The sequence below is a fragment of the Ursus americanus genome, chromosome 11 (genome assembly GCF_024610735.1).
Source record: "Ursus americanus isolate L20-20 chromosome 11, mUrsAme1.1.p, whole genome shotgun sequence".
NCBI lineage: Eukaryota > Metazoa > Chordata > Mammalia > Carnivora > Ursidae > Ursus > Ursus americanus.
In genome coordinates, this window is record NC_142137.1 from 67,305,939 (window position 1) to 67,327,404 (window position 21,466).

The window sequence follows — 21,466 nt, forward strand, 5'->3', positions numbered from 1 at the left end:
CTGCCTCCCTGTAACTTGATAACTGCACTAGAGAAGTCCCCAGGCAGCTGCTTGGGAACGTGTGGACTCGAGCGTAGCTGGGACCGAGGATGCGGGTGTGGGGGGCAGAGCCTTTCGTCTCTGTGCAGTTCCTGAACAGACCGTGTGCCTGGACCAGCCCTGCAGGGGCAGCAACCCACTTTGCTGTGGGGAAAAACCACTGAGTGGCAAAATTCAAAGAATCTTATTAAACTAAGTAAATAGCAAGAAGAGTGGTGCGGGGGTGTCGCTCACCCCCTGACCAGAGCGGGTTGGCGGGGGAGCCTCGGGAACTGGATGCTGGCCTCCACCTGCTTGGAGCCGCAGTGCTGCTTGCGTCCTGGGCAACGGCAGCCTCTGCGCTTTTGTCATCTGTACCTGTCAGTGTGAGCTGCTTCTCCTGTTGACGTCCTTGTGCTGCCAAAACTGTCACCCGGAGAAGGTCATTTCAGTTTGGTGATCACAGCCGGCTTCTCAGTGGAGCACCTGAGCCCCTTTGGGTTTCCAGAGCACACTGAAGGACGCGCACACATCCCCGAGCTTCCCCCTCAAGTCTTGTTCTCGATCTTGCTCAGCAGGATATTTAGTTGATTCTTTTAAGTGATTTTTCATTTCCTGGTTTGTATTTAACCTTCATATCCTTTTATAAGATAAAGGAAAAAACTCCTTTTATTGATGCTTTCCCTATCTCAGGTTGTAGAGTTCTCTCACTTCGTGGTTGTCTGGAACTGCCTTCACTCAGCCCTCTGCTCCCTCCTTCTCTAGCTCCTGTCGGTGGCTTACTTGACGCACAGGCTCTCGCTTCCCTGGGTCCAGAGAGCCATCCTGTGCCAGGGACCGTTATCCGGTCTTCCAAGGAAGTCAGGGAGCACTGGTGACCTCAGAACGTGCTGTTCTTAACGTCAGAATCGGCACCACCTGTGACTAAGAGAAAGCTTCTGAGGTCGCGTGTGACCTGCCGGAGCCCAGGAACTGCTGGCTTCTAGACCTTTAGGCTCCAGCCAGCCTTGCTCAGAGAGGCCTTTGAGTTCTGGATTTCAGCAGTCTCTGTATGAGCCAGATAGGGCTCTTGGGTCTTAATGGGGAAGAACTATGCTGTAAATCTTATTAGTACAAATAGCTTGTTTGACCAGCCAGAATAAGTAAATTGCTCACGCTGGGATTAGACAAACCATTTCATAGCCATTTCATAGCCATTTCTTATAGGTACGAAATGGCTTGGGGGTGGGCGTCACATCTCCAGGATGAACATTTCTGACAAGACTCCCATCCACCAGAAGTGTTTATCTTCTTTTCTAAGCCCCCACAACATCCCAATGTGGAATAAAAGTCAGGGCCCTCATATGCAGATACGTCCTTTATCTGAACTTTATCTGCCCAATAGTGCACAGAAAGCAAATGAATATAAACCTGGATTTTGCTCTTGACCTACTTTTTGCATCTGTAAGCTCTTGGAGTCATTGCTGGGGTGGGGGCCCAAGCAGTAGATGGACAGTCCTAGGTCTGGTCGTCTTACCCATGCTGTCAGAGTCTTGCTGGTTTCGGAGTTAGATATGTAACAGGCCAGTGTCGGCATATGTGCTTTTACCTGGGAGCGTTGTGTTTCAGGGGCGCCGCGCTCCCCATCCCGGTAATAGACCCCTGTTTAAATAGAGTCTGTCTTGTCTTCAGAGAAATGGGTAGCTGTTGTCTTCTTGAGGAAAAGGGGAAGGAGACACCTTGTATTTGCTCAGCATCTCTGTTTTCTAAACTACTTAAGTAGAAGTTCAGGGAGGGTCATATTGTCATGCTGACCATCTTCTTTGTGATTTCAGAGGTGGTGGCCCAGTGGTGCACCCAGGGAGACCTCCTGGCTGTTGCTGGTATGGAACGGCAGACCCAGCTTGGTGACCTCCCCAACGGCCCTCTTCTGAAGAGTGCCGTGGTCAAGTTCTACAATGTCCGCGGGGAGCACATCTTTACCCTGGACACGCTTGTGCAAGTAAGGATGTGTGTCAGACCTTCACTGTCTTAGTATGCTCCCCGAGCTCCATGAAATACCGAGACTTGGTTGTGCTTGCTGTAATTATCTTCAACAGATTTTAATCTCTCATTGACCAGAAAAAGTAAGGGACGAACAAATTTTTGCCTTTAACCAGAATACTTTATTACATTCCCCACTCAAAGGAGTGGACAGTGAGTAAGCAGAGTGAGCTGGTGTTTATCATCAGTCCCAAGTAGAAGTTAGGAACTTAAGAGAAGTGTGTGCTTAATCTTCATTTATTCGCTCGGATTTTATGTTTTTTCATGCCAACAATGTACTTTTACATCTGAACTAAATTATTATTAAACAGTAGGTAAAAAAGCTTGAAGATCTTTAGGGAGGCATGCACAGGTAGCCCTTTTCTGTTTGTTTTTATTTCCTAGAGATCTTTAGACCAGTACACTTCTAGTCTGGATCAGCTTCTCGTGGAGGACAAAATTCTCAGTGGGATGTAGTGGAGACGGGTCTGACAGTGAGTTGAGGATTGACAGGGGTGATAATACATTAGAGATTTACATCCTAATTACTCAGCTCAAAGAGGCAGCTATACCAGATTTGGGGAAATTTGTAATTAGATGTACACATTCATTATTTAAACATATCTTTTTTTTTTATTTGTGGAAAAATAAACATGACAAAAAATTTACCATTTTAAATAATTTTTAAGTGTACATTTCAGTAGCATGAACTGTATTACATTAGTGTTTAACTAATCTCCAGAATTTCTTCATCTTACAAAACTGAAGCTGCTAGTGCATTGCTTGAAACATAGTAGGTGCTCAGTAAATATTTGCTTAATATGATTGTTGGGTGGACAGTTGTCAACATATGCTTTCTTTAATTCTTTCTGTTGATAGTTTGAACCAGTAGGCTACGTGCCTTATCAATCACATTTGTCATGCTGACTTTCTGTCCCTAGCCTAACTGAAAGACAAGTAGGAGAGGATGGGAATTTCTAGCTCTTTCTGAGTTAATAAGACTTTTACATTTATTAGAATATTTGTGAACTGAGGTGCTGAAACACACTCCATATTGATTCAGCATTGTCCACTATTCTGTCTGATTCAGGGCACCTCTGCTGGCATTCTATTCCTTCTACAAGGATGTCCTTCCCTGCCATCTCAGCGTGGGGAAATCCGTCATCCTTAATGCCAGCACAGTCACATCCTTTTGTAAATCTGCCAGTGATTACGACCCCTCTTCTCGTGAAGCATCCCCCTGGGATGTTTGACATTTCTGATACTTACTACACTTTTCTGTCTACTTGTCTTCTTGAAGTCAAAGACCATATTTTCTTCATTTCTCTGATTGTCACTGTGCCTAGAATATAGTAGAGGCTCAGCGGCCTCAACAGTTGCAGACATTTTCATCAGTTGTAATGTGAAACTAACATAGGTCTTGAATTTTAACTTTTTTGGGGCTCAGCGATAAGAGGGGAGCTTAGCTGATCTTCCTTTGGGGAAAAATATCCGTATAGTGTCTCAGCATTTTAGTAAATTATTCTTTTTTTTTCATTTGAGGATCTGTTTCAACCGTTGAAACAAATGCCTTAATAATATAAATAATGACGCTATTAAAAATCAGGTACAACATTAATTATAGGTAGCACCAGCCCAGCTTTTTTCTGTAACGATTCTAAAATCACATGTTATCTGTGCTATGCTATTCGAGTTGTCCAAAGGCAGGGACATTCTTATAGCAGGACGGAAGTTAGGAAATTTATTGGGCTGTTTATAGAAAGAACTAAACGCAATTTGGATTGGATAATTTATTTCCAAGTTAATTAGATTGTAGGTTATTGCGTACAAAGCCGTTGCTGGGCGCACAGTTGCGGCAGCCTCGGCTTTAAAATTGATTCTCCTGATTTACTCATAACAGCAATGCTAGTGGCTGAAGCTCTTATGAGGAAATATACTGCAATTTATTTTCCTTTCCTTTCTACCTGTTGTAATTGAAAATTCTGTAATTTACCTATTAGCTGTTCTATGACCAGCTATATGTAATTGCATATCTGTTAATCTGACAGCAGAGTTTTAGAGTTAGCATTACCCACTGAAGTTCACAGGCTTCAGTAATTTGGGTCTGGGGTTTGGGTTGGTTGATTGTTGGTTTTGTTTTAGCTTTATGAATGTATTTTGCACAAAAGGTATGTTGAAGGAGTCAGCTTTATTCTAAGAGGTTCAGTTGCTAACATAAGATATCTGGATAAAAAATTAAGAGAGAAGGTAGAGGAAGAGGTGATGTGGAAACAAAAAGTGAAGTGAGAGATAGCATTTATGGTCATCGACTCCGTACTGCGGGAGTGTCCGTTAGCAGAGGGATATATTGCCCTGTTTTGTTGAGGGCTCACTGTGCCTATTCTTACGAAGCTGCCACAGGAGTGCTCTCTCCCCGGTTTGCTATAAATAGACGTGAAGGTCCTTCCTAAGGTTGTCTGCTTTCAAAATACAAGAATAGTGTGTTCTTTTAAAACTGAGATGTGGGTGCCTGGATGGCGAGCTGGCTTTTACTACTGCACGTTAGTTGCCAAATTGTTACAGCTTAGCATTCAAAACTGTCCATGGCTCCAGCCAACATAGTTTGATGGTGACCACTCACCCAACTCAGTCTGTTTAAAAGTGAACTGTTCTAGAAGGCTTTCCTTCTTTGTACACACTTGTACAAACATTAGACATTCCCTTTGTACACACTTATACAAACATTAGACATCCTCTTCAAATATTAGACATTTGAAGTGCATTTCCTCTAAGACAGAGATCATCCCACCTTCTTAGGGGAGCTGCGGAAAGGAGGGGCAGAGCTTCAGTGACTGTGAGAGGCCAGGAGGGCCCTCTGACACCCACAGGATCGGATCCCTCAGCAGGCCGCGTCCCTAGTTCTCAGCCTAGGGCCCTCGTCGGCCGGAAACTGTGGGTTCAGAGAGCCTCGTGGTCCCTTTCTTGGGACAGCTGGCTTTGACCCTTTTGTTGTCTGTTGTCTTTTGTCTTGCTTGAGCAGCTTATCTTAAATATGGAAAGAACATCCTGGTTTTTATTCCCCTTAAATTTTTAGAGGACTCATGCAACTCACTGCAGATACAAAAATAGCAATACGGTAAGGAAGCCTTCAATGTTTTAAAATAAATAAGCTCCCCCATCTCAGTCAGGCCTGTGCTGAAACTACCTCTCTGCTCCCCTCTGACTGACACGACCCCCTCACTCTTTCTCAAGCCTGTTTTCCTGCCCATCTTCACTACCTGACACGAACAGGTCGTCCCCATCAGAGGGACTAAGATACGCATCTCTCTCCCTGTTCCACCTCCGAGTGCCAGCTCCGTGAGGGCGGGGAATTTATTTTATTCAGTATCGGTCCCCAACACTTAGAATGTATCTCATCCATCGTATGCATTTAACAGATGGTTAACTGAGTGACTGACCGCATGAGTGTGTGGTGTGTATTGTACGAGAGCAGGAGGTAAGGTTGGGAGGGATGGAGCGTGTCATCATGTGCCAGAGGGGCTGACGCTGGCCACCTACTAATGCAATCCACGCGCAGTAGCCGAGGACGGCAGAGGAGCAGATTGCCCTTCCGCCCTCGCATGGCTCAGCATCAGACAGGGAGACAGAGGTCCTTGAGAGGACAGCTTGACTGTGCGTTAACCACTCACCAAACCTCCAGACAAGTAGCATCTCTCTCCGGCTGAGTGATACCTGTCCTTGTTCCACCAAATTCACCAAAGCACTAGATTTCTACCACGCCAATGCTCCCTGAAATGTAGCTCATTTTCTTGTCCTTTTGCCTTGGATTTAGACATGCAAAGTATGTGAACTTCCCTACACAAATTAAGATTTGAATGTTACCAACTTCACAGTTCTAGCCATCGGTTCTAAAAATAGTCATTTTGTGTGATTTGAGAGAGAGATTAAGTCTACAGATTTACAGCTGAGTTTTTCCCTAGCAGACAGCAGCTGTTCAAACAAAAGCATTTGTCTGTGGGAGTTGTGTTAGCGTGCACCCTTCTCTGTTCCCAGGTTTACTGGAATTAAATATTTGGTACGGTTCTCTTCTGTTGCCGCAAATCCCGGCAGGTGGGCAGTTCTTAGGGGGGATGGCGCTCTGTGGATGAGGGCTGTGGGCAGGCAGACAGTGGATTCGTGCCCTGCTGGCACCGCAGATCCTAGGGGACATCACTGATTGGGAGGCATCTGAATCGAGACACCCCACACCCCATGTCTGCGGGCATGTGCGCTTACCTCCACTTTGAGTCTTGTTCTTTCCAAAACAACAGGACATTTGTAAGGAGGGCATTGTAGGCTGAAGTACCTATAAACAGCACAGGAAAATCAGCACCAAAAGGAAATGAGACTTTTTAAAGTAAGATGACATATAAAAACGGTATAAAAGTATTTAGAAAGGTACAAAAGGATTTCCTGTGTGGTTTCTTACTTGTTTATTTCCAGCTCTGTTGAGTTGACAGGAAGGTTGTGTAGATTTCAAGTATATAAGTATGGATTTGATACGTTTATGTATTGTAATAGGATTGCCATCATGAGGTTCACTAACACCTCCATCACAACACGTAATTACCGTCTCTTTTTGTGGGGAAAACATTTAAGATACAGTCTCTCAGCAACTTTCAAATACATAGTATGGTCTTTCTACAGGCTTACAGGACTTAAAGGTATCCTGAGGTCATGGCCCCACTGCTGCCCTACTCTACTCAATGGGAATTACAGTAATCAATTTCCCCACATCAGGGACACCTCAAAACCTTCAGACAAGAAGATCAGTTCCTACTATCTTTAAATTCTTCTTTATTTTTCTGATATAGCCTTAAAATGCAGTATAGAAAGGTACCAGTATTTATTTTGTTACTTTATCATCTTATGTGGAGTATATGCTGTAAAAATAACTTACACGAGCATGTGTTCCCCTCCTTTACTGAAGCAGACTATCACTGATGTGGACGAGTAAGTGAATGCTCACCCCAGATACTGTGCTATAAATTCCTGTTGGTATTCTCGGTAATTCCTGGTAACCTTGCTCCGGATAACAGTTCCCCCTTGGAGAGTCCACAGGTATCACGTCCTCAGGCCGCCGCATGCCTCCCACTCTTTGCTCTGGGTTCTGGTTTTCACGCTTCCCGGCCCTTTCAGTCCTCCTTGTGCAGAAGTCTGTTTCCTCGTGGATGCCACGTGCAGAGCCGGAGCGCGGTCCTTCCTCACCTTCCAGACGGGGCTGTCTTCTTGCTCTCTTGTGCACCTAACAGCACTTCTTGGCTAATTTATCTCCACTTTTGGGCCCACGTGACCTGCAGATTCTTTTCTGTGGCAGAACTGAAAGGATTAAATGGGCTGCTATATGTGCTTGTGAAGCTGTAAGAGAGAGAATTTTCATCTGCCTTGAAAGTCTGTGTAAGTGGTTTAAGGTCTTCTGTACAAAGATATGAGATACATACTTATCATACTGATAATTTTATGTAAGATCCTCCCAAAACATGTTTTAGCTGCTACTACGAAAAGCAGAAGGACAGAGGGGACAGGAGGATAAATATATAACCTGCACTTACGGGGGTTGATGATAGCAAAGGCATTTTTTGTGTATTTTTTGTGTATTACCTGCTTTGTCCCCAGTAGTGATTATGGCTTACTCTGTGGGGTCTACTCCACGTGTGGGATCTTCTTGTAAGGAGGCCATCTGCAAGTACGCTAGAGGCCCGTGCACTTGCGTTCCAGGCTCTGTGGTCCTTCTCCAGGGGGTCGTGGCTGGGGTCCCAACCCACACTGCCCGGGCTCACAGACATGGAAAGAAAAGATGGAGTACCTTCAGCCTTGCATTTTGATTTGACGTTGAAACCAGGATTAGCTGACCCTGGAGGCTATTTTAAGCAAGTGTCTTCATCTGTTCCTTTTATTTTGATGTTTGTCACTAAAGTGCTGTGAAAATTCTGCTCCTGTCACTCCTATAATAGATCTGACACCCTACTTCTGATCTTTGCATCCCCTCAAGACCTCACTAAATTAGAGCCCCATCCAGCTGGACAGGAATGAACCAGTTCTCCTGCGGCTTCCCTGTCACAGCCCTCCACCTCCTCCTTTCTTCCTTGATGGATCTTACTTAGCTGGCACCGCTGAGCCTTGGAGTTTTTTCAATACAACTAGTTTCTGACTTGCATATTTGGATTTAGCCTGCGTTTTCAAAGCAGTGGTGGCCACAGCCCCCGGGAATAGTCACTGCATGAACTGCGTCCCGCCCCCCCCCCCCCCACTGTCCTCTTCCCAGAGGGCTTTCTGCTTTCTTCCTTTGGCCCGTAGCTTGAGGGCGGCCAAGGGGGACCATGATTCAGGGTCTGTGGCTTATATCCTATGATAGGTCTCGGAAGTACCTTTGACATCTTCCCTCTCCTTTAATCCTTACAGCTCCCATTTTACTCCTGAGAACATGGGAGACATCCCAGGGTTGTAGAATAGTCCCCAGGTCACACAGCATGTGACTCCAGACCAGTGTCGATTTCACTCTAAAATGCTCGTCAGGACCGAAGAGAAGGGCCATCTGGTCTAGCTCCGCACCACCTCTCCAAGCCATAGGAATAGCCCCCGGTTTTTCAGGGATCCAGATAACCAGAGTTCAGTAAGGAATGTGGGTTACTGTACCCCAGGTTAAGTGCATCTTCTGGTAGAGACATCATTATACAGAGCTAAGTTAGGTTTTATGGCACCAAATCAAATGAGATAATACATGTGAAAGAACTTCACAGAACTGTTCCAGTGCTTTGCCTTCTGGCCTGGAGACCTGACTTATTTTCCAATGAAAATACTGAATTTCTGTGATGTAGTATTTCATTCTCTATTATGCTTTTTAAAACCAATATTCTCGGAAACTATTAGGTCACTTTATTTTGTTTGACACACACGTGCGTGATCTTCTGTGCTTCACCACAAGAGCAGAGCCTAAGTGTCGCCTCCCTCACTTCCTGGCAGCGCCCCATCGTCTCCATCTGCTGGGGACACCGGGACTCGCGGCTGCTGATGGCTTCGGGACCGGCCCTGTATGTGGTGCGCGTGGAGCACCGCGTGTCCAGCCTGCAGCTGCTGTGCCAGCAGGCCATCGCCAGCGCCCTGAGAGAAGACAAGGACGTCAGCAAACTGACCCTGCCCCCCCGCCTCTGCTCCTACCTCTCCACCGCCTTCATCCCCACCATCAAGGTAGAGCCTCTCTACCCTCCCCCAGCTGGCTCCCCACTCCCGGAGGGCTGGCCAGGAGGGCAGAGTCCGAGAAGGTGGGCAGGAATCCCAGGGCAGGTGTGCAAAAGTCGTGTCTGCTCCTTGGCGAGAGTATCCAAGTGATGACTGCTTCCGAGTGTGGTCTGTCCCTGGTACTGGTATCCCACCAGAGACTCTCCTTGTGTGAGGGGCATAAGCTTTCTTGCTTGCTTGCTTGCTTGCTTTCTTTCCTTCTTTCTTTCTTTCTTTTTTTTTTTTAGATTTTATTTATTTGTCAGAGAGAGAGCACTAAGCAGGGGGAGCGGCAGGCAGAGGGAGAAGCAGGCTCCCTGCTGAGCAAGGAGCCCGATGCAGGGCTCGACCCCAGGACCCTGAGATCATGACCTGAGCCGAAGGCAGTCACTTAACTGACGGAGCCAGCCAGGCGCACGGGCATAAGCTTCCGCATGGCAAAGGCAGCACTGGAGGTTGATTGCTGTGCCATCCTGTGATCATTCTGCCTTGTTCAGTCCTGACTTCCTGACAGATGCTTCAGAAAAGTGGGAAACCTGTTCCTAGAAATTTGAGTAGCTTGCTCCATTGCTAGTTACGGGAATGGTCAGATTGAACCCTGTCCTGAGGATGGCGCCGCTGTGCTGAGGAGGGGTGACCCCCACCCCGCACTCGCTGTCACTCGTCCTTTGTATTGACTGTAACTTGAGAATTAGTCTGTTTTTTGGTGGTGTGTGGAATAGATCTGCCAGGGGCTGTTCAAGTGTGGGTTCCGCCCTGACCTCAGGACCTCCGCACCTTATATTCTTGCCTGTGTTCTCTTTTTTGTATTCTACCTCTGCTTCTGAGTGTCAGATTGACTTGTTCAAGGTGTCTTTTTTCTTAGAACATCAGTTTTAGAATCTGTTGTGATGTTTTTTCAAGTTGCTTTACAGTCTTGGTTGTGTACCAGTGATTTTTAACCCTGTGCACATTAAAATCACATGGGGAGCTTTTAGAAAATACACATGCCCCGTGCCCTCCCCCCCACCCCGAGATTCTGATTTCATTGTTTGAGGTGGGATCCTAAGATTAGGTATTTTTTTTAAAGGTCCCAGGAGATTCTTATGTGCACCCACAGTTGGGAATCACTGTCCCACATCACGTAGTTAACCCTCCCCGAGCTTCCAGCCAGGGCTCTCTTGGAGTAATCAGTGACGTCCTTATTCTTTTCTTTCCATGTCCTGCCTCTAGCCCCCAATTCCAGATCCCAACAACATGCGAGACTTTGTCAGCTACCCCTCGGCCGGCAACGAGCGTCTGCACTGCACCATGAAGCGCACAGAGGATGACCCGGAGGTGGGCGGTCCATGCTACACCCTCTACCTGGAGTACCTGGGTGGGCTCGTGCCCATCCTCAAGGGCCGGCGCATCAGCAAGCTGCGGCCGGAATTCGTCATCATGGACCCCCGGACTGACAGCAAATCAGGTGGGCCTCCATGCCAGAGAGACTAAGACCTCATTCTTAGGTGTGGTTGAGGAATAGTCTTCCTGACCACCCATGCAAAGACAATGCCTACTTATGAAACGTGAGCCTGTGTTTTGGCTAGCGTGGAACATCCTCAAAATTGCCCCATTTCCAAAACTGTATCGAAGTTCATGATTCTCTAAATGTACTTTCTGACGGGTTTTTAACAGCATTCCGTGAGGCCGTAAGACTTCGTGTGACTGGGGCTGTGGGTAGAGGAAACATCAGCTCTTTGTCAGGGGGAAGCTGGCCCCGGCTTTCTGGGAACAGTAGATTCCTCTTGTAGTTACTTATCAGGTATTGTCAAGGGCCTTAATGTAGTGTCGAGAGAAGCCGAAAATAACAGTGAGGTACATCTCTGCCCTCCCAGAGCAAGTGATAGAATTAAAATTCTCAGACCTTCAGCCTACTCCTCAGCCTCCTGCTAAAATCTTACTTCTGCTCCTCACTAATCCACCGTGAACTGCTTTTTAGCTGATTACCAAGGAAAATTCCTTGCTCATCCACAAAGATTTTGGCATGATGACTCACTCTACCCTTCTAAGAACTCTCTCCTCTACTGATCTTCATTACTCACTTGGTGTATTCAAAGTGCTTGCTGCGTGCTCGTCTCTGCCATCCTAGACTAGGAGCCTCCAGCATAAAGGGACTTGGCTGTTTCTCTTTGCACCATGGATGCTTGCCCAGTGTCCAAGCTAGTGACTGCTGAGGCCCGCCTGCCCCTGCCAGCAGTATCTGGCAGCTCATATGTGCTTTTGCCCCCTGTGAAATCCTGCTCGTCACCTGCAGCGGGGCGAGAAACACTGCCTCCTGTACCAGCTGCTTGTCAGTCGGGCTGCTGGTGTCCCGCGGGGCCCATGGTGGTTGTTGGGCCAGGCTCTGTCTGGCCCCCTGAATCCTGAGGCCTGGACGGAGGGAACTGAGTCCTCTCTCTACCCCAGGGCCTGGCACACGCCTGACCTTGAAACGGTTTTGTTTCCTGGGTGCATACTGCTCTCCACTCCTCTGTGCCTACTGTCTCTGCCGCCCATTAGACTGGCCTCTGCCCCTCGTGTCCCTGAGGCCACGGTGACGTGCTAGTGTCACAGTGCAATGGGCCTTCCTAACCTGGAGGGCTCGCTCACTCCGATATTCGATGCATGCCCACCTCTGTCTAGTCCTCATTATTGGTTCAGGATCCATGGCTGCATCCTGCTGTCAGTGTTACTGTATAAAATTGAAAGCAGTGAAACTGTACTTTAACACATTGGATATTAGTCCATTTGTTTGTCTTTTGATTCATGCAGTGAACTAGTACCGAGCAGAAGAACTGGAGGCTGGTAGGAAGGTGGGTAGGACGGAGGGAGAGAGAAGATTAAGAAGGAAGGCAGGCAGAGGGAGGAGAATAGAGCAGCGGGCACTGACCTCGAAGGGGAAGAGCCGGTGGTGATCAGTGATGCCCAGAGTGGGTGGGGCACAGAAGGTGTGCACCATCCTCTTCTCACGGAGGGGGGTTGTTGTGTCTGAGGCTCCCCACTGTGTGTACAAGTTTATAAAACCTCTACTCAGATTGAATGTTGAAGGGAATGGACGTGAAGAGCTTGCTCTGTACCAAGTGCATAAATTCCCCACTAAAAATAGGACCGAAGACGCAGGTGGGGGTGCTGCAGAGCACTGAGGCTGCCACCTCCCAAACTCCGTGCCGTCCCCGTCCCAACACCTTGTGCCTCCTCACTGTTCACATCCAGCTGCTAGCAAATGCAGATGGACTCGATCGCTAGCAGTCCTCTGGGGAATAAGATGTTTTATTTTTGTAATTAAAAGAATCAAAGTTACAAAGCAAAGCAGATCCACAGTGTGTATTCAGTGCTTCCTTTGTCCACGGTTGTTGGGTCTCCTGTGGCTGTGGGGCAGTGCCAGGGTGTGTCTGCTTTCAGGGACTTCATAAACCTCTTTTGGGTGACAACACCCAGAAAGTTCAGTAAGAACATCAAGATTTTAATACCTAAAGACAAACACAGAAGCTATGTTACGAGGCAGAACATGAGTAATTGCCAAGACGGTATACGTATGCTGGCTCCTGGCTGGCTCAGAGCAGGAGTGCGGGAAGTGGGGAATTTCTCGTGAGCGGATTAACTCTTTAAAGTCTGCACCTCGGTGCTTCTCAGAACCCGGGCCACCTCCCTGCAGATCACCTGGGGTATTTATCTAAATGCAGGTTGCCAGGTCTGCCCTTTAGCCTCATTAGGCGGGTCTGGGGCAAGGCCTCCAAGTCTGCACCTGCCGCTGCCTGGCTGGCAGTTGGGCTCCAAAGCTTGTGACCCACTGCTGTAAGTGTTCTCCAGACAGCTGAACAGACACACTCCTCAGAATTACCAGTGTGTATTCTTATAATTGAGAGCATACACGAGAGCATATTTTTTTAAAGCAAAAATCCACCGATTTTTAAAAGGCATCTTTAGTCAGAGCTTACTGTGGGTAGAATTGTGTCCCCCAGAAATTCCTTACCTTACCTCCTGTGTTACTGTATTTGGAGATAGGGCTTTTAGGGAGTGATTCAAGTGAAATGAGGCTGTCAGGGTAGAGTCTTAACCCAGTAGGATTGGTGGCCTTGCAAGAAAAGAGGGAGGGCTCTGTCTCTCCACATGTGCATGCTAAGGAAAGGCCCTGTGGGCACACAGCGAGAGGGTGGCCGACTGCAGGCCAGGAAGAGAGTCCTCACCAGAACCTGATCATGCCGGCACCCTGATCTCAGACTTCAGCCTCCAGAACTGAGACGGAAATTTCTGTTGTTCATAAGCTACCCAGTCTGTGGCATTGTGTTACAGCAGCCCAAATGGAATAAGACATGAGTAAAGGACAAGAGCAAATGGCATGACATACAACTGTGAAATCCTGGATTAGCAGGCAGGTCAGGATCTGAGTGGACAGCACGTTACTGAATTTCCTCTGGCCAGTGAACTGGCTCTGTGCTCACGAGCTCTCTGTGGGTTTATATGCCCCTGTGAATCGCGGCCAAGTGTCTTTGGACTAAGTGACTCCTCACTTAACTAATGTAAAGCACTGCTCAGGGCAAGCCTTTTTATTTGACGAACACAGGTGCACACAACCCCAGCTTGCTGTACTCACGCCTTCTGATATGCTGTACTTATGCCTTCTGATAGGGAAGTCGTTCAAGAAGAGGGTGATGTGGGCCTCAGACAGCCTGCTTCCAGGTAGCATGGTGAACTGTTCTCTGCCTCCAGGGCCCTCAGACAGGTCCCTGTTCGCAGATGTCCCCTCCATATGTTCAGAACACCAGGGATGAGTTTATGTTAGCAAACTTCTCCTTTCTAATGTAAACAGCCCTTTTGAATGATAAAGTCACTAAATTCCATAAATTATTTCATTGCAATTGGACAGTTCAGCTTTTTTATAACCTGGAGAGGTTCTTGGAGCCTTGAAGGGCTAAGGCTTTTGTCAGTAAAACAAAGTGATTTTGAAGATGGGAGTCTTCCTACAGTGAGGGCAGTCCTACCTACAGTAAGGGAGTGCAGAGCAGGGTTCGGGGGGTGAAGGGATGTGAGGGGTGGGAGGAAGGCAGCAAAGGAGAAGGGATTTCGAGGAAGGTGTCACACATGACCTTCATCAACCATGCAGTTTCGTGATGGTCCACCCTCTCTGCATACCGTCTTCTGCCTTAGGACCTGTAGCCTTTGGCCTGGTGACCAGAGGTGAAACTCAAGCAGCTTCTGTATAGCCGCCCCCCGGCAGAGCTCAGGGCTGCCACGGACAGGCCTCCTACACAGGCCTGCCTTCCAGCTACTGCTCGAAGCAGGCCAGCGTAAACATCTGGGAGACCCTGCAATGGACCTGACCCTGTCAGATCTCCAGTCCAGAGCAGGCCTGGAACCAGCAGGGGCCTTGGCGGGCCCCAGGTCAGAAGCAGGATCTTGGGTGGGGAGTCCATGAGTCAGCAAGCCCCTTGCTCGGCCTGGGTTCCCCAGTTGCCTACAAACCTGTATGAACCCAGATGGATGCCTGTTGTGCTGGAAGATTCCCGCTTTTGGCGCAGTGAACACTACCAGACTATTTTGTATGTTCCAGAGACACTGAAATCCCATGCCCACTTTGGTAACAGTAGAAGTGATTGCCTCCTTTTGCTTAGAAAATGTTACAGCATAAAAATGTAAAAGGGAAACCATACTCTTTCAGCCTCTGAACTTAAAATGCTGGCCTATAGTGTCGGTCTGTCCTATAGTTTCCAGTGATAATGGTCCTCCTTAGGGTCTGATAGCACTTTCCAGAATGTGCTGGTTGTGTCTCACCAGATGAAATCTACGGAAACAGCTTGATCTCCGCCATGCTGGACAGCTGCAACTGCTCGGACTCCAGTGACGTGGAACTGAGTGACGACTGGGCTGCCAAGAAATCCCCCAAAATCTCCCGAGCTAGCAAGTCACCTAAACTCCCAAGGTAATCTCACTCCCAGGGCTCTTCTTCCTTGTTCGTGCCTCTCGGGCTGTCTTTGTTGTGTCTGCAGCAGAATCTCATTGAAAACGACGCCAGAAGAGCCCCGCAAGAGGGCATCCCTGCCTTTCATCGGTAAGGTCTGCCAGTGATAATTACAGCTTTGCTTTCTTCTCTCCTTTGGGTAGAAAAATCCACCCATGGGAAATTTGCTAAGCCGTCAGAACTCAGGGTTAGTACTGACAGTGGGTGGTACTGAGTGGCTGTGGCTCCCTGGCTCACTTGTTTGTTCTTCCACTTCGAGAAAAGTAAGAAGGTTTTATGGTGAGTTTTAACGTAATGCGTTGAACAGAATGCCCAATTAAATACCTTATAATGCTGTAATTGGAAATAAATCGTAAACTAAAAAAATTTCACATGCCAAAGGTTTGTCCTAAAGAGTTGCAAAAAGCTAAGAGTAGATAGAAGGGCCTTTTGTGCCCTAGATAAGAGCCCCTTCCGCTCCTGGCTCCGCTGGTGTAGAAGGCTGTATGACCTCAGGGTATAACTTGAATGAATCCGTGACCCGGATGCCAGTGTCCTTATCTGTGGGCCAGATCTTCACTAAGCTCTCTTTAGCTCTAAAATTCTGTGATGCGGAGCCAAATTAAGATATAATTTATGTACAGATACATTCCTGCCCCAATCTCAAAGACATAATTTCCTGTGCAGTTGATAAAGCAGAATATTTACCACCCAGTTGAAGGTAACATTTCCATCATCCCGAAAAGTTGCTCGTGTCCCTTCCCATTCGATACCCACCCCCCAGAGTAATCACTGTTCTAACTTCTGTCACCACAGATGAGTTTGACTTGTTCTTGAATTTCATATAAATGACACCAAACAATATATACTCCTTTTTTATTTGACATTTTTTGCTCAACATAATGGCATATTCATTCGTGTCATGTTTATCAGTGGTTTTTCTTTTTTGTTGTGTGGTTTCCATTGTAATGGGTATACTACATTTTGTTTATTCCTTTTACTGATTGATCTTTGATAGTTTCCAGGTTGGGGCTATTATAAATCAAACCATTGTAGGTGTTCTTCTACAAGACATTTTATGGGCATATGCACTCATTTATCTCGGGTATACCCTCAGGAGGGCAGTTGCCGGGTCCTGGCACACATTTAACTTTATTGGAAACGGCCAACCAGTATTCCACGGTGTCCGTACTGTTCTGAGTTCCTGCCAGCAGTGTGTGAGGCGTCTGTTCTTGCCCACGGTTGCACTGTCATTGTTAGAAGATAATTTTATCCATTCTGGTGGGCATGTCGGTGTATCAGCGATCTCTAGTGATTCTTGCTGCTAACCAGTTTTTCATACACTTAGTGGCCATTTGGATCTCTTGTGAAGTGTCTGTTAAATTTTTGCCCGTTTTTTATTAAGTTGTTTTTCTCTCATCAAGTTTAAGAGTCTTTATGGATTCTAGCTGTGAGTCTTTTGTCAGAGATACCGAGTGCCACGTACGTGATCTAACATAATACGAATTTCTTCTCTTAGGATTAGTGTTTTCCATGTCCTGTTTCGGAAGTCTTTGTCCACCCTTAGGTCATAAAGACATTCTTCTGTTCTTTTCCAGAAACTTTGTAGTTTTAGCTTTCATACTTCAACCTCAGATTAATTTTTGTGTACGGTGTGGATTTTTCACATATAGATAACCAGGTGCTCAAGCAATTTGATTGATTTTTTTCATCTTTATTCTAAGCTTGTTAAAATTGCAAATAAAATTATGAACTTTCCTACACTTCTACAGTGTTTCAGCTTTTCCCATTAATTAAGAGAGAACACTTTAACACGTAAGCAACCAAATGCTTCACCTATAAATGTCCTTTTAAAGTTCCTGGATGTGGCGGTCTCTGGAGCTGGTCCTCCTTCCTCTGTCTTTCCCTGTGTTGAGTCCCGAGTGCAGCAGCTGGACTAGCTGTCCTTGTACAGAGTTTTCATTAACTCGGTCCTCCCGTCCCCTTTGGAGGGGAGCCCTCAGTAACGTATCAAGCTTTCAAGCAGTATACGTGAGGCTCGGTGCTTTTCTCTCATTGACTGCCATTGACCTTAACATACTTTTTTTTGTGGTGCTGTCTGTGGGGTAGACTGGCATCAACACATGTGTCCCCGTGTTGCAAACAGAAGAATTAAAAACCAGGTATAGAATGTAGGATCAGAAGGCAGCAGAAAAACTGTAGACCCACAGATCTGATTTAAATATGACAGCTGGTGAAAGGCTAGGTAAGTGTTGAAATCCTGACATTGCAGTAGGAATTGTAAAATCATTGTGGCCTTACGGTGAAAAATGGCTCTTCCCACCTGCTAGTTTCCCACATGCAGAAGGCGTGTGGACATTTCTAAACTTACCTATTAGTCCATAGAAAGTGAACCACATTTAATTCTCTAAGGTTCCTTACAAATGAATCACTTGGTCTAATCTCACCATATTTTTTTAAAGATTTTATTTATTTATTTGAGAGACAGCGCGCACAGCAGGGAGGAGAGGGAGAAGCAGGCTCCCTGCTCACTCTGCATGGGGCTCGATCCCAGGACCCCTGAGATCATGACCTGAGATGAAGGCAGCCGCTTAACCGACTGAGCCACCCAGGCACCCCAATCTCACCGTATTTTTAAATATATATTACTTGATCTGCAGTTCTGTTCTTCTTTTTTCATATTCGGAAGGCAAGAGTAGGCGGGAGAGGCTTAGATAAAGGGGACTGGTCCCTGGGAATGTGGCATCCACAGAGGCCATGGCAGTGGACGCCTCCCACACTTGTGGGGCCTGACCCTCCTGGCCTTGTCTCTACAGGATCAACATTGAGGCTCGGAAGTCTCCCAAGCTGTCCCGGGCTGCTCAGGAGATGTCCAGGTCTCCCCGGTTGCCGATGCGCAAGCCCTCCATTGGCTCGCCCAGCCTGACACGAAGAGAGTTTCCCTTTGAAGACATCACTCAGGTAGCACCTGGGGTCTGGGGCAGTCCCGTGTGTCTGATGCTCCCCTGCCCTTCTCACCCTCCTCAGTGTGTGCTTGATGGGGGCTGAGCCCTTGGCATGTCACCTGCACTCGCCACCCAGTCTCCATGCCTGTTGCTGCCGTTCCCGTTCCAGACACAGGGCATAGAGAACCAGAGCCCTGTTTGCCTTCCTCACCCCCCCACCGCCCTCAGGCAGGCCCCAGTACCTCCAAATCGCCCAGGACCTCCTTCCCACCACAGACACCCCCCTGTTGCCACATGAGTCTTTTCACAGACAGCTCTGGTTGAGACTTACTCACACTTCTCCCCGCTGCTCCCTTCAGCCACTTCTGACCCTTTGGTGACTCTTGGTGTCCACAGGAGCCAGTCCCTGGTGGCGGCCACACAATCTGGCACTGCCTGTCTCTCCATCCTGGGCCCCTCGATGCCCTCCAGGTGCCGCAGCCTCACTGTTGACTGGCCTCTGTCTTTGTTTGTGCCTTTCCTGTGCCTGGGTCACCAGGGTCACCTGGCTCACCCTCTCTGTCCCCTCTTCTTCTGCCAACACGCTTCCAGATAGAACTTGTCGTGAAGGCTTCCTTCCCTGAGTCAGCCCCAGCGATCCCAAAGCATCTTGTTTGTAACTGCTTTATAACATTTCTCAGTGACCTCCTTGTCTGCAAATAATTGTAAGCCTCCATTGGGTTATAAGCTCTTTGAGGAGCTGTATTTTATTCATCTTTATTATTGCTCCTCAAACACATATACACACATGGCTTAAGCATACTGATAATTTTTTACAATGTTTTTGGTTGAATTGAATGAGGAAACAGATAATCGGCTAGTTTGGGGACACACCAGTATCAGTGCAACTGGTGTTTCCAGGAGAAATAGCGAGTATAGAAATGGATTCAGAGCTAGGTATACCCTCTCTAGTTCGGTGACTGGAGGGAAAGGAGAGGTGAAGGAAAACGCACCCAGAGCACCTTGGTGGCCTTTTTAACCGACGCACATGTGGACACACTGGAACCCATCTGCTCCTCACCCCCCACCTGTGAATCTCGGCTCAGTGAGCCACCATCCAGAAACACGTGCTTGACATGTTCTCGTTAGCTTTTGGTCTTAGAAAGGGTCAAACAATACAGAGAATGAGTATTTCCAGCACTGCCCACCTGTGACTTTTTTAAGCAGAAGTGTTAACATTCTTAGTTCTTAAGTGCTCGATAGAAAATAGGAAAATAGATTGTGATTCTTCTTTTCCTTTTTTTCCTCCCCACAGCACAACTATCTTGCTCAGGTCACGTCTAATATCTGGGGAACCAAGTTTAAGATTGTGGGCTTGGCTGCTTTCCTGCCAACCAACCTCGGTGCAGGTAAAAACCACGTCCTCTTCTCTGCCTGCTCTCCCTTTGGAACTGAGACTACAAAGACAATTCAGATGAGCTCTTATGGCACCAAAAGATTAGCATGTACTTTATTTACCTCCAAACCTTGACTCTACCCACTGTGATTTTGCAAAAATCAGAATGACTACTCAGATTGGTTTTTTGCCAGCAGAGCTTTCTTTTTTTCTTCTTTTTTTTTTTTTATGTAAGTCCTGACTTATGAAAAGACAGAGCCAGCTGCAGTCTCTAACAGAGATTTGATAGGTTTCTGATTATTGTAACTTCTGGCCTTTTGCTGTGGGCAGGTTTTACCAGGGTCTTTAGGTTCTTGCGTCAGCAGGAAGTTGAAGAGAAAGCGTTAAAGACTGTAAGGGGCTGGTTGACTATTAGTACAGCTCTGTGGGGCAGATCCTTATAGATTGCACCTAGAGTCCCAGATAAATACCCTCTCCGTCAGAAGTTTAAGACACCGAGGAAAACAACCAAGGGAGTAAAAGCTGGGCTAGAACCCAGCATTTGCGTTCTTTCTGTACTTCTGATCAAATGAGTAGTACTAACGTGTCATGTTTCCCCGGGGACAGTGAAGGAATGAAGTGACAGAAGGTCCTTTTCAGAGCAGCTTCATGCCAATAAGCACATCCCCAGGTGGGCTGCGGACACGCGCTGCCCCCTAGCCTTACTAGATTGCCTCATCATTTGGCACGCACACCTCTCGCTGGAAGGCCGGGCTTGCCTGTGGGTGGGGGTCCCATCTTGAATGGCTCTGCGTAACCTACTAAAAATGGTTTTTGAAAAATTCTGCATCTGCCTGCTGGAGTTGATTCAGACACGGTTAGATCCTTTCAGTTAAATAATTTTTGCAAAGCAGATGTTAAAAAGACCTATGCCGTGCATGCGTCTTCAGAGGCCTATTGTGCCGCGTTTGGATGTTTCATTTTGAGGTTTCTCAACTCAAAGAAAAAGAAGAATAAAAGTAAAACATAAAACTGACTTAGAAAATAACAATAGGCTGTTCCTGCACATAGTGCAGAGAAATCTCTCATAATACTTTCAACCCCTGGGAAGGCCCTGACGACTAGGGAAGTGTGTTCTTCAGTAAAGCAGCCGTGCCCTGCTGACGCACACGCGGATTCTAGCAACCGAGCTCGGAGTGTCCTGTTGCCCCATCCGTGGTTGAGAACTGAGCCATCTGCCTACAGTTCACACTGAAAAGAGGAATGAAGTTCTAATGCATCTTTTCCTTCTGGATATTAAATAGATCCACACATAAGTCAGCAAGGACCTTGAGACGGGAGAACTTGTAAGTGCCCTCAAGGTACATGGTGCTCCAGTGTGAGGAGTTCAAGTGCCCAGGATAAAAGCTTTCTGTAGGACTGCAGTGAAATCATTGTCCTGATCACAGACCATTTAAAAAAAAGAGGTTTTAGCTGTTACTATTCATCTGTCAAGCTAAGAGAATTTTCCACTTGATCCTATCTCTTGGATTCTAGAAGACGTGTAAGTTACATGACGCCCTATTAAATAATCTTGGGCACTCTAATGGATTTTAAAAGTGAGTACTGTTGCATATATTTTATATCGGATAATTTGTTTCTTTCAATTAGAATTCTCTAGCCCATGAAATTTTATTTTTGACTTTTTGCTTTCTCAATTTAAAAAAATAAAGAATAAATTACAAATTCAAAAGATTTGAAGCAGTATACAGTAAAACTCTCTCTCATCGTCACCTCTGGCCACCTTTTTTTTTTCCCCTGGAGGCAACTGATGTTATTTTTTTAATCCCTCCTGAGATTTTAAATTTTATCTCTTTTATCAATCTGAACAACAAAGAATAGCACTTTAATGCATTAATTTTTAAGCTGTAGAGAACCATCCAGAATTTTTAAGCCAAAATTCACATTCTCTTTTGTGGGCAAGAGAGATGAACA

The 21,466-nt window shown here is 46.7% G+C and overlaps 1 protein-coding gene across 7 annotated transcripts in view; it reads left to right on the plus strand.

Annotated features, from left to right (window-relative positions):
• The window catches only part of TULP4 (TUB like protein 4), a 230,431-nt gene that overhangs the window by 195,203 nt on the left and 13,762 nt on the right, over positions 1 to 21,466 (plus strand). For all 7 annotated transcript variants that reach the window (XM_087865628.1, XM_087865624.1, XM_087865625.1 and 4 more), the window contains 6 exons: positions 1,833 to 1,999; positions 9,001 to 9,225; positions 10,468 to 10,702; positions 15,031 to 15,175; positions 18,010 to 18,154; positions 19,433 to 19,526. In XM_087865628.1, coding sequence (XP_087721754.1) covers positions 1,833 to 1,999; positions 9,001 to 9,225; positions 10,468 to 10,702; positions 15,031 to 15,175; positions 18,010 to 18,154; positions 19,433 to 19,526 — 1,011 coding nt within the window. The remainder of the gene's footprint in view (positions 1 to 1,832; positions 2,000 to 9,000; positions 9,226 to 10,467; positions 10,703 to 15,030; positions 15,176 to 18,009; positions 18,155 to 19,432; positions 19,527 to 21,466) is intronic.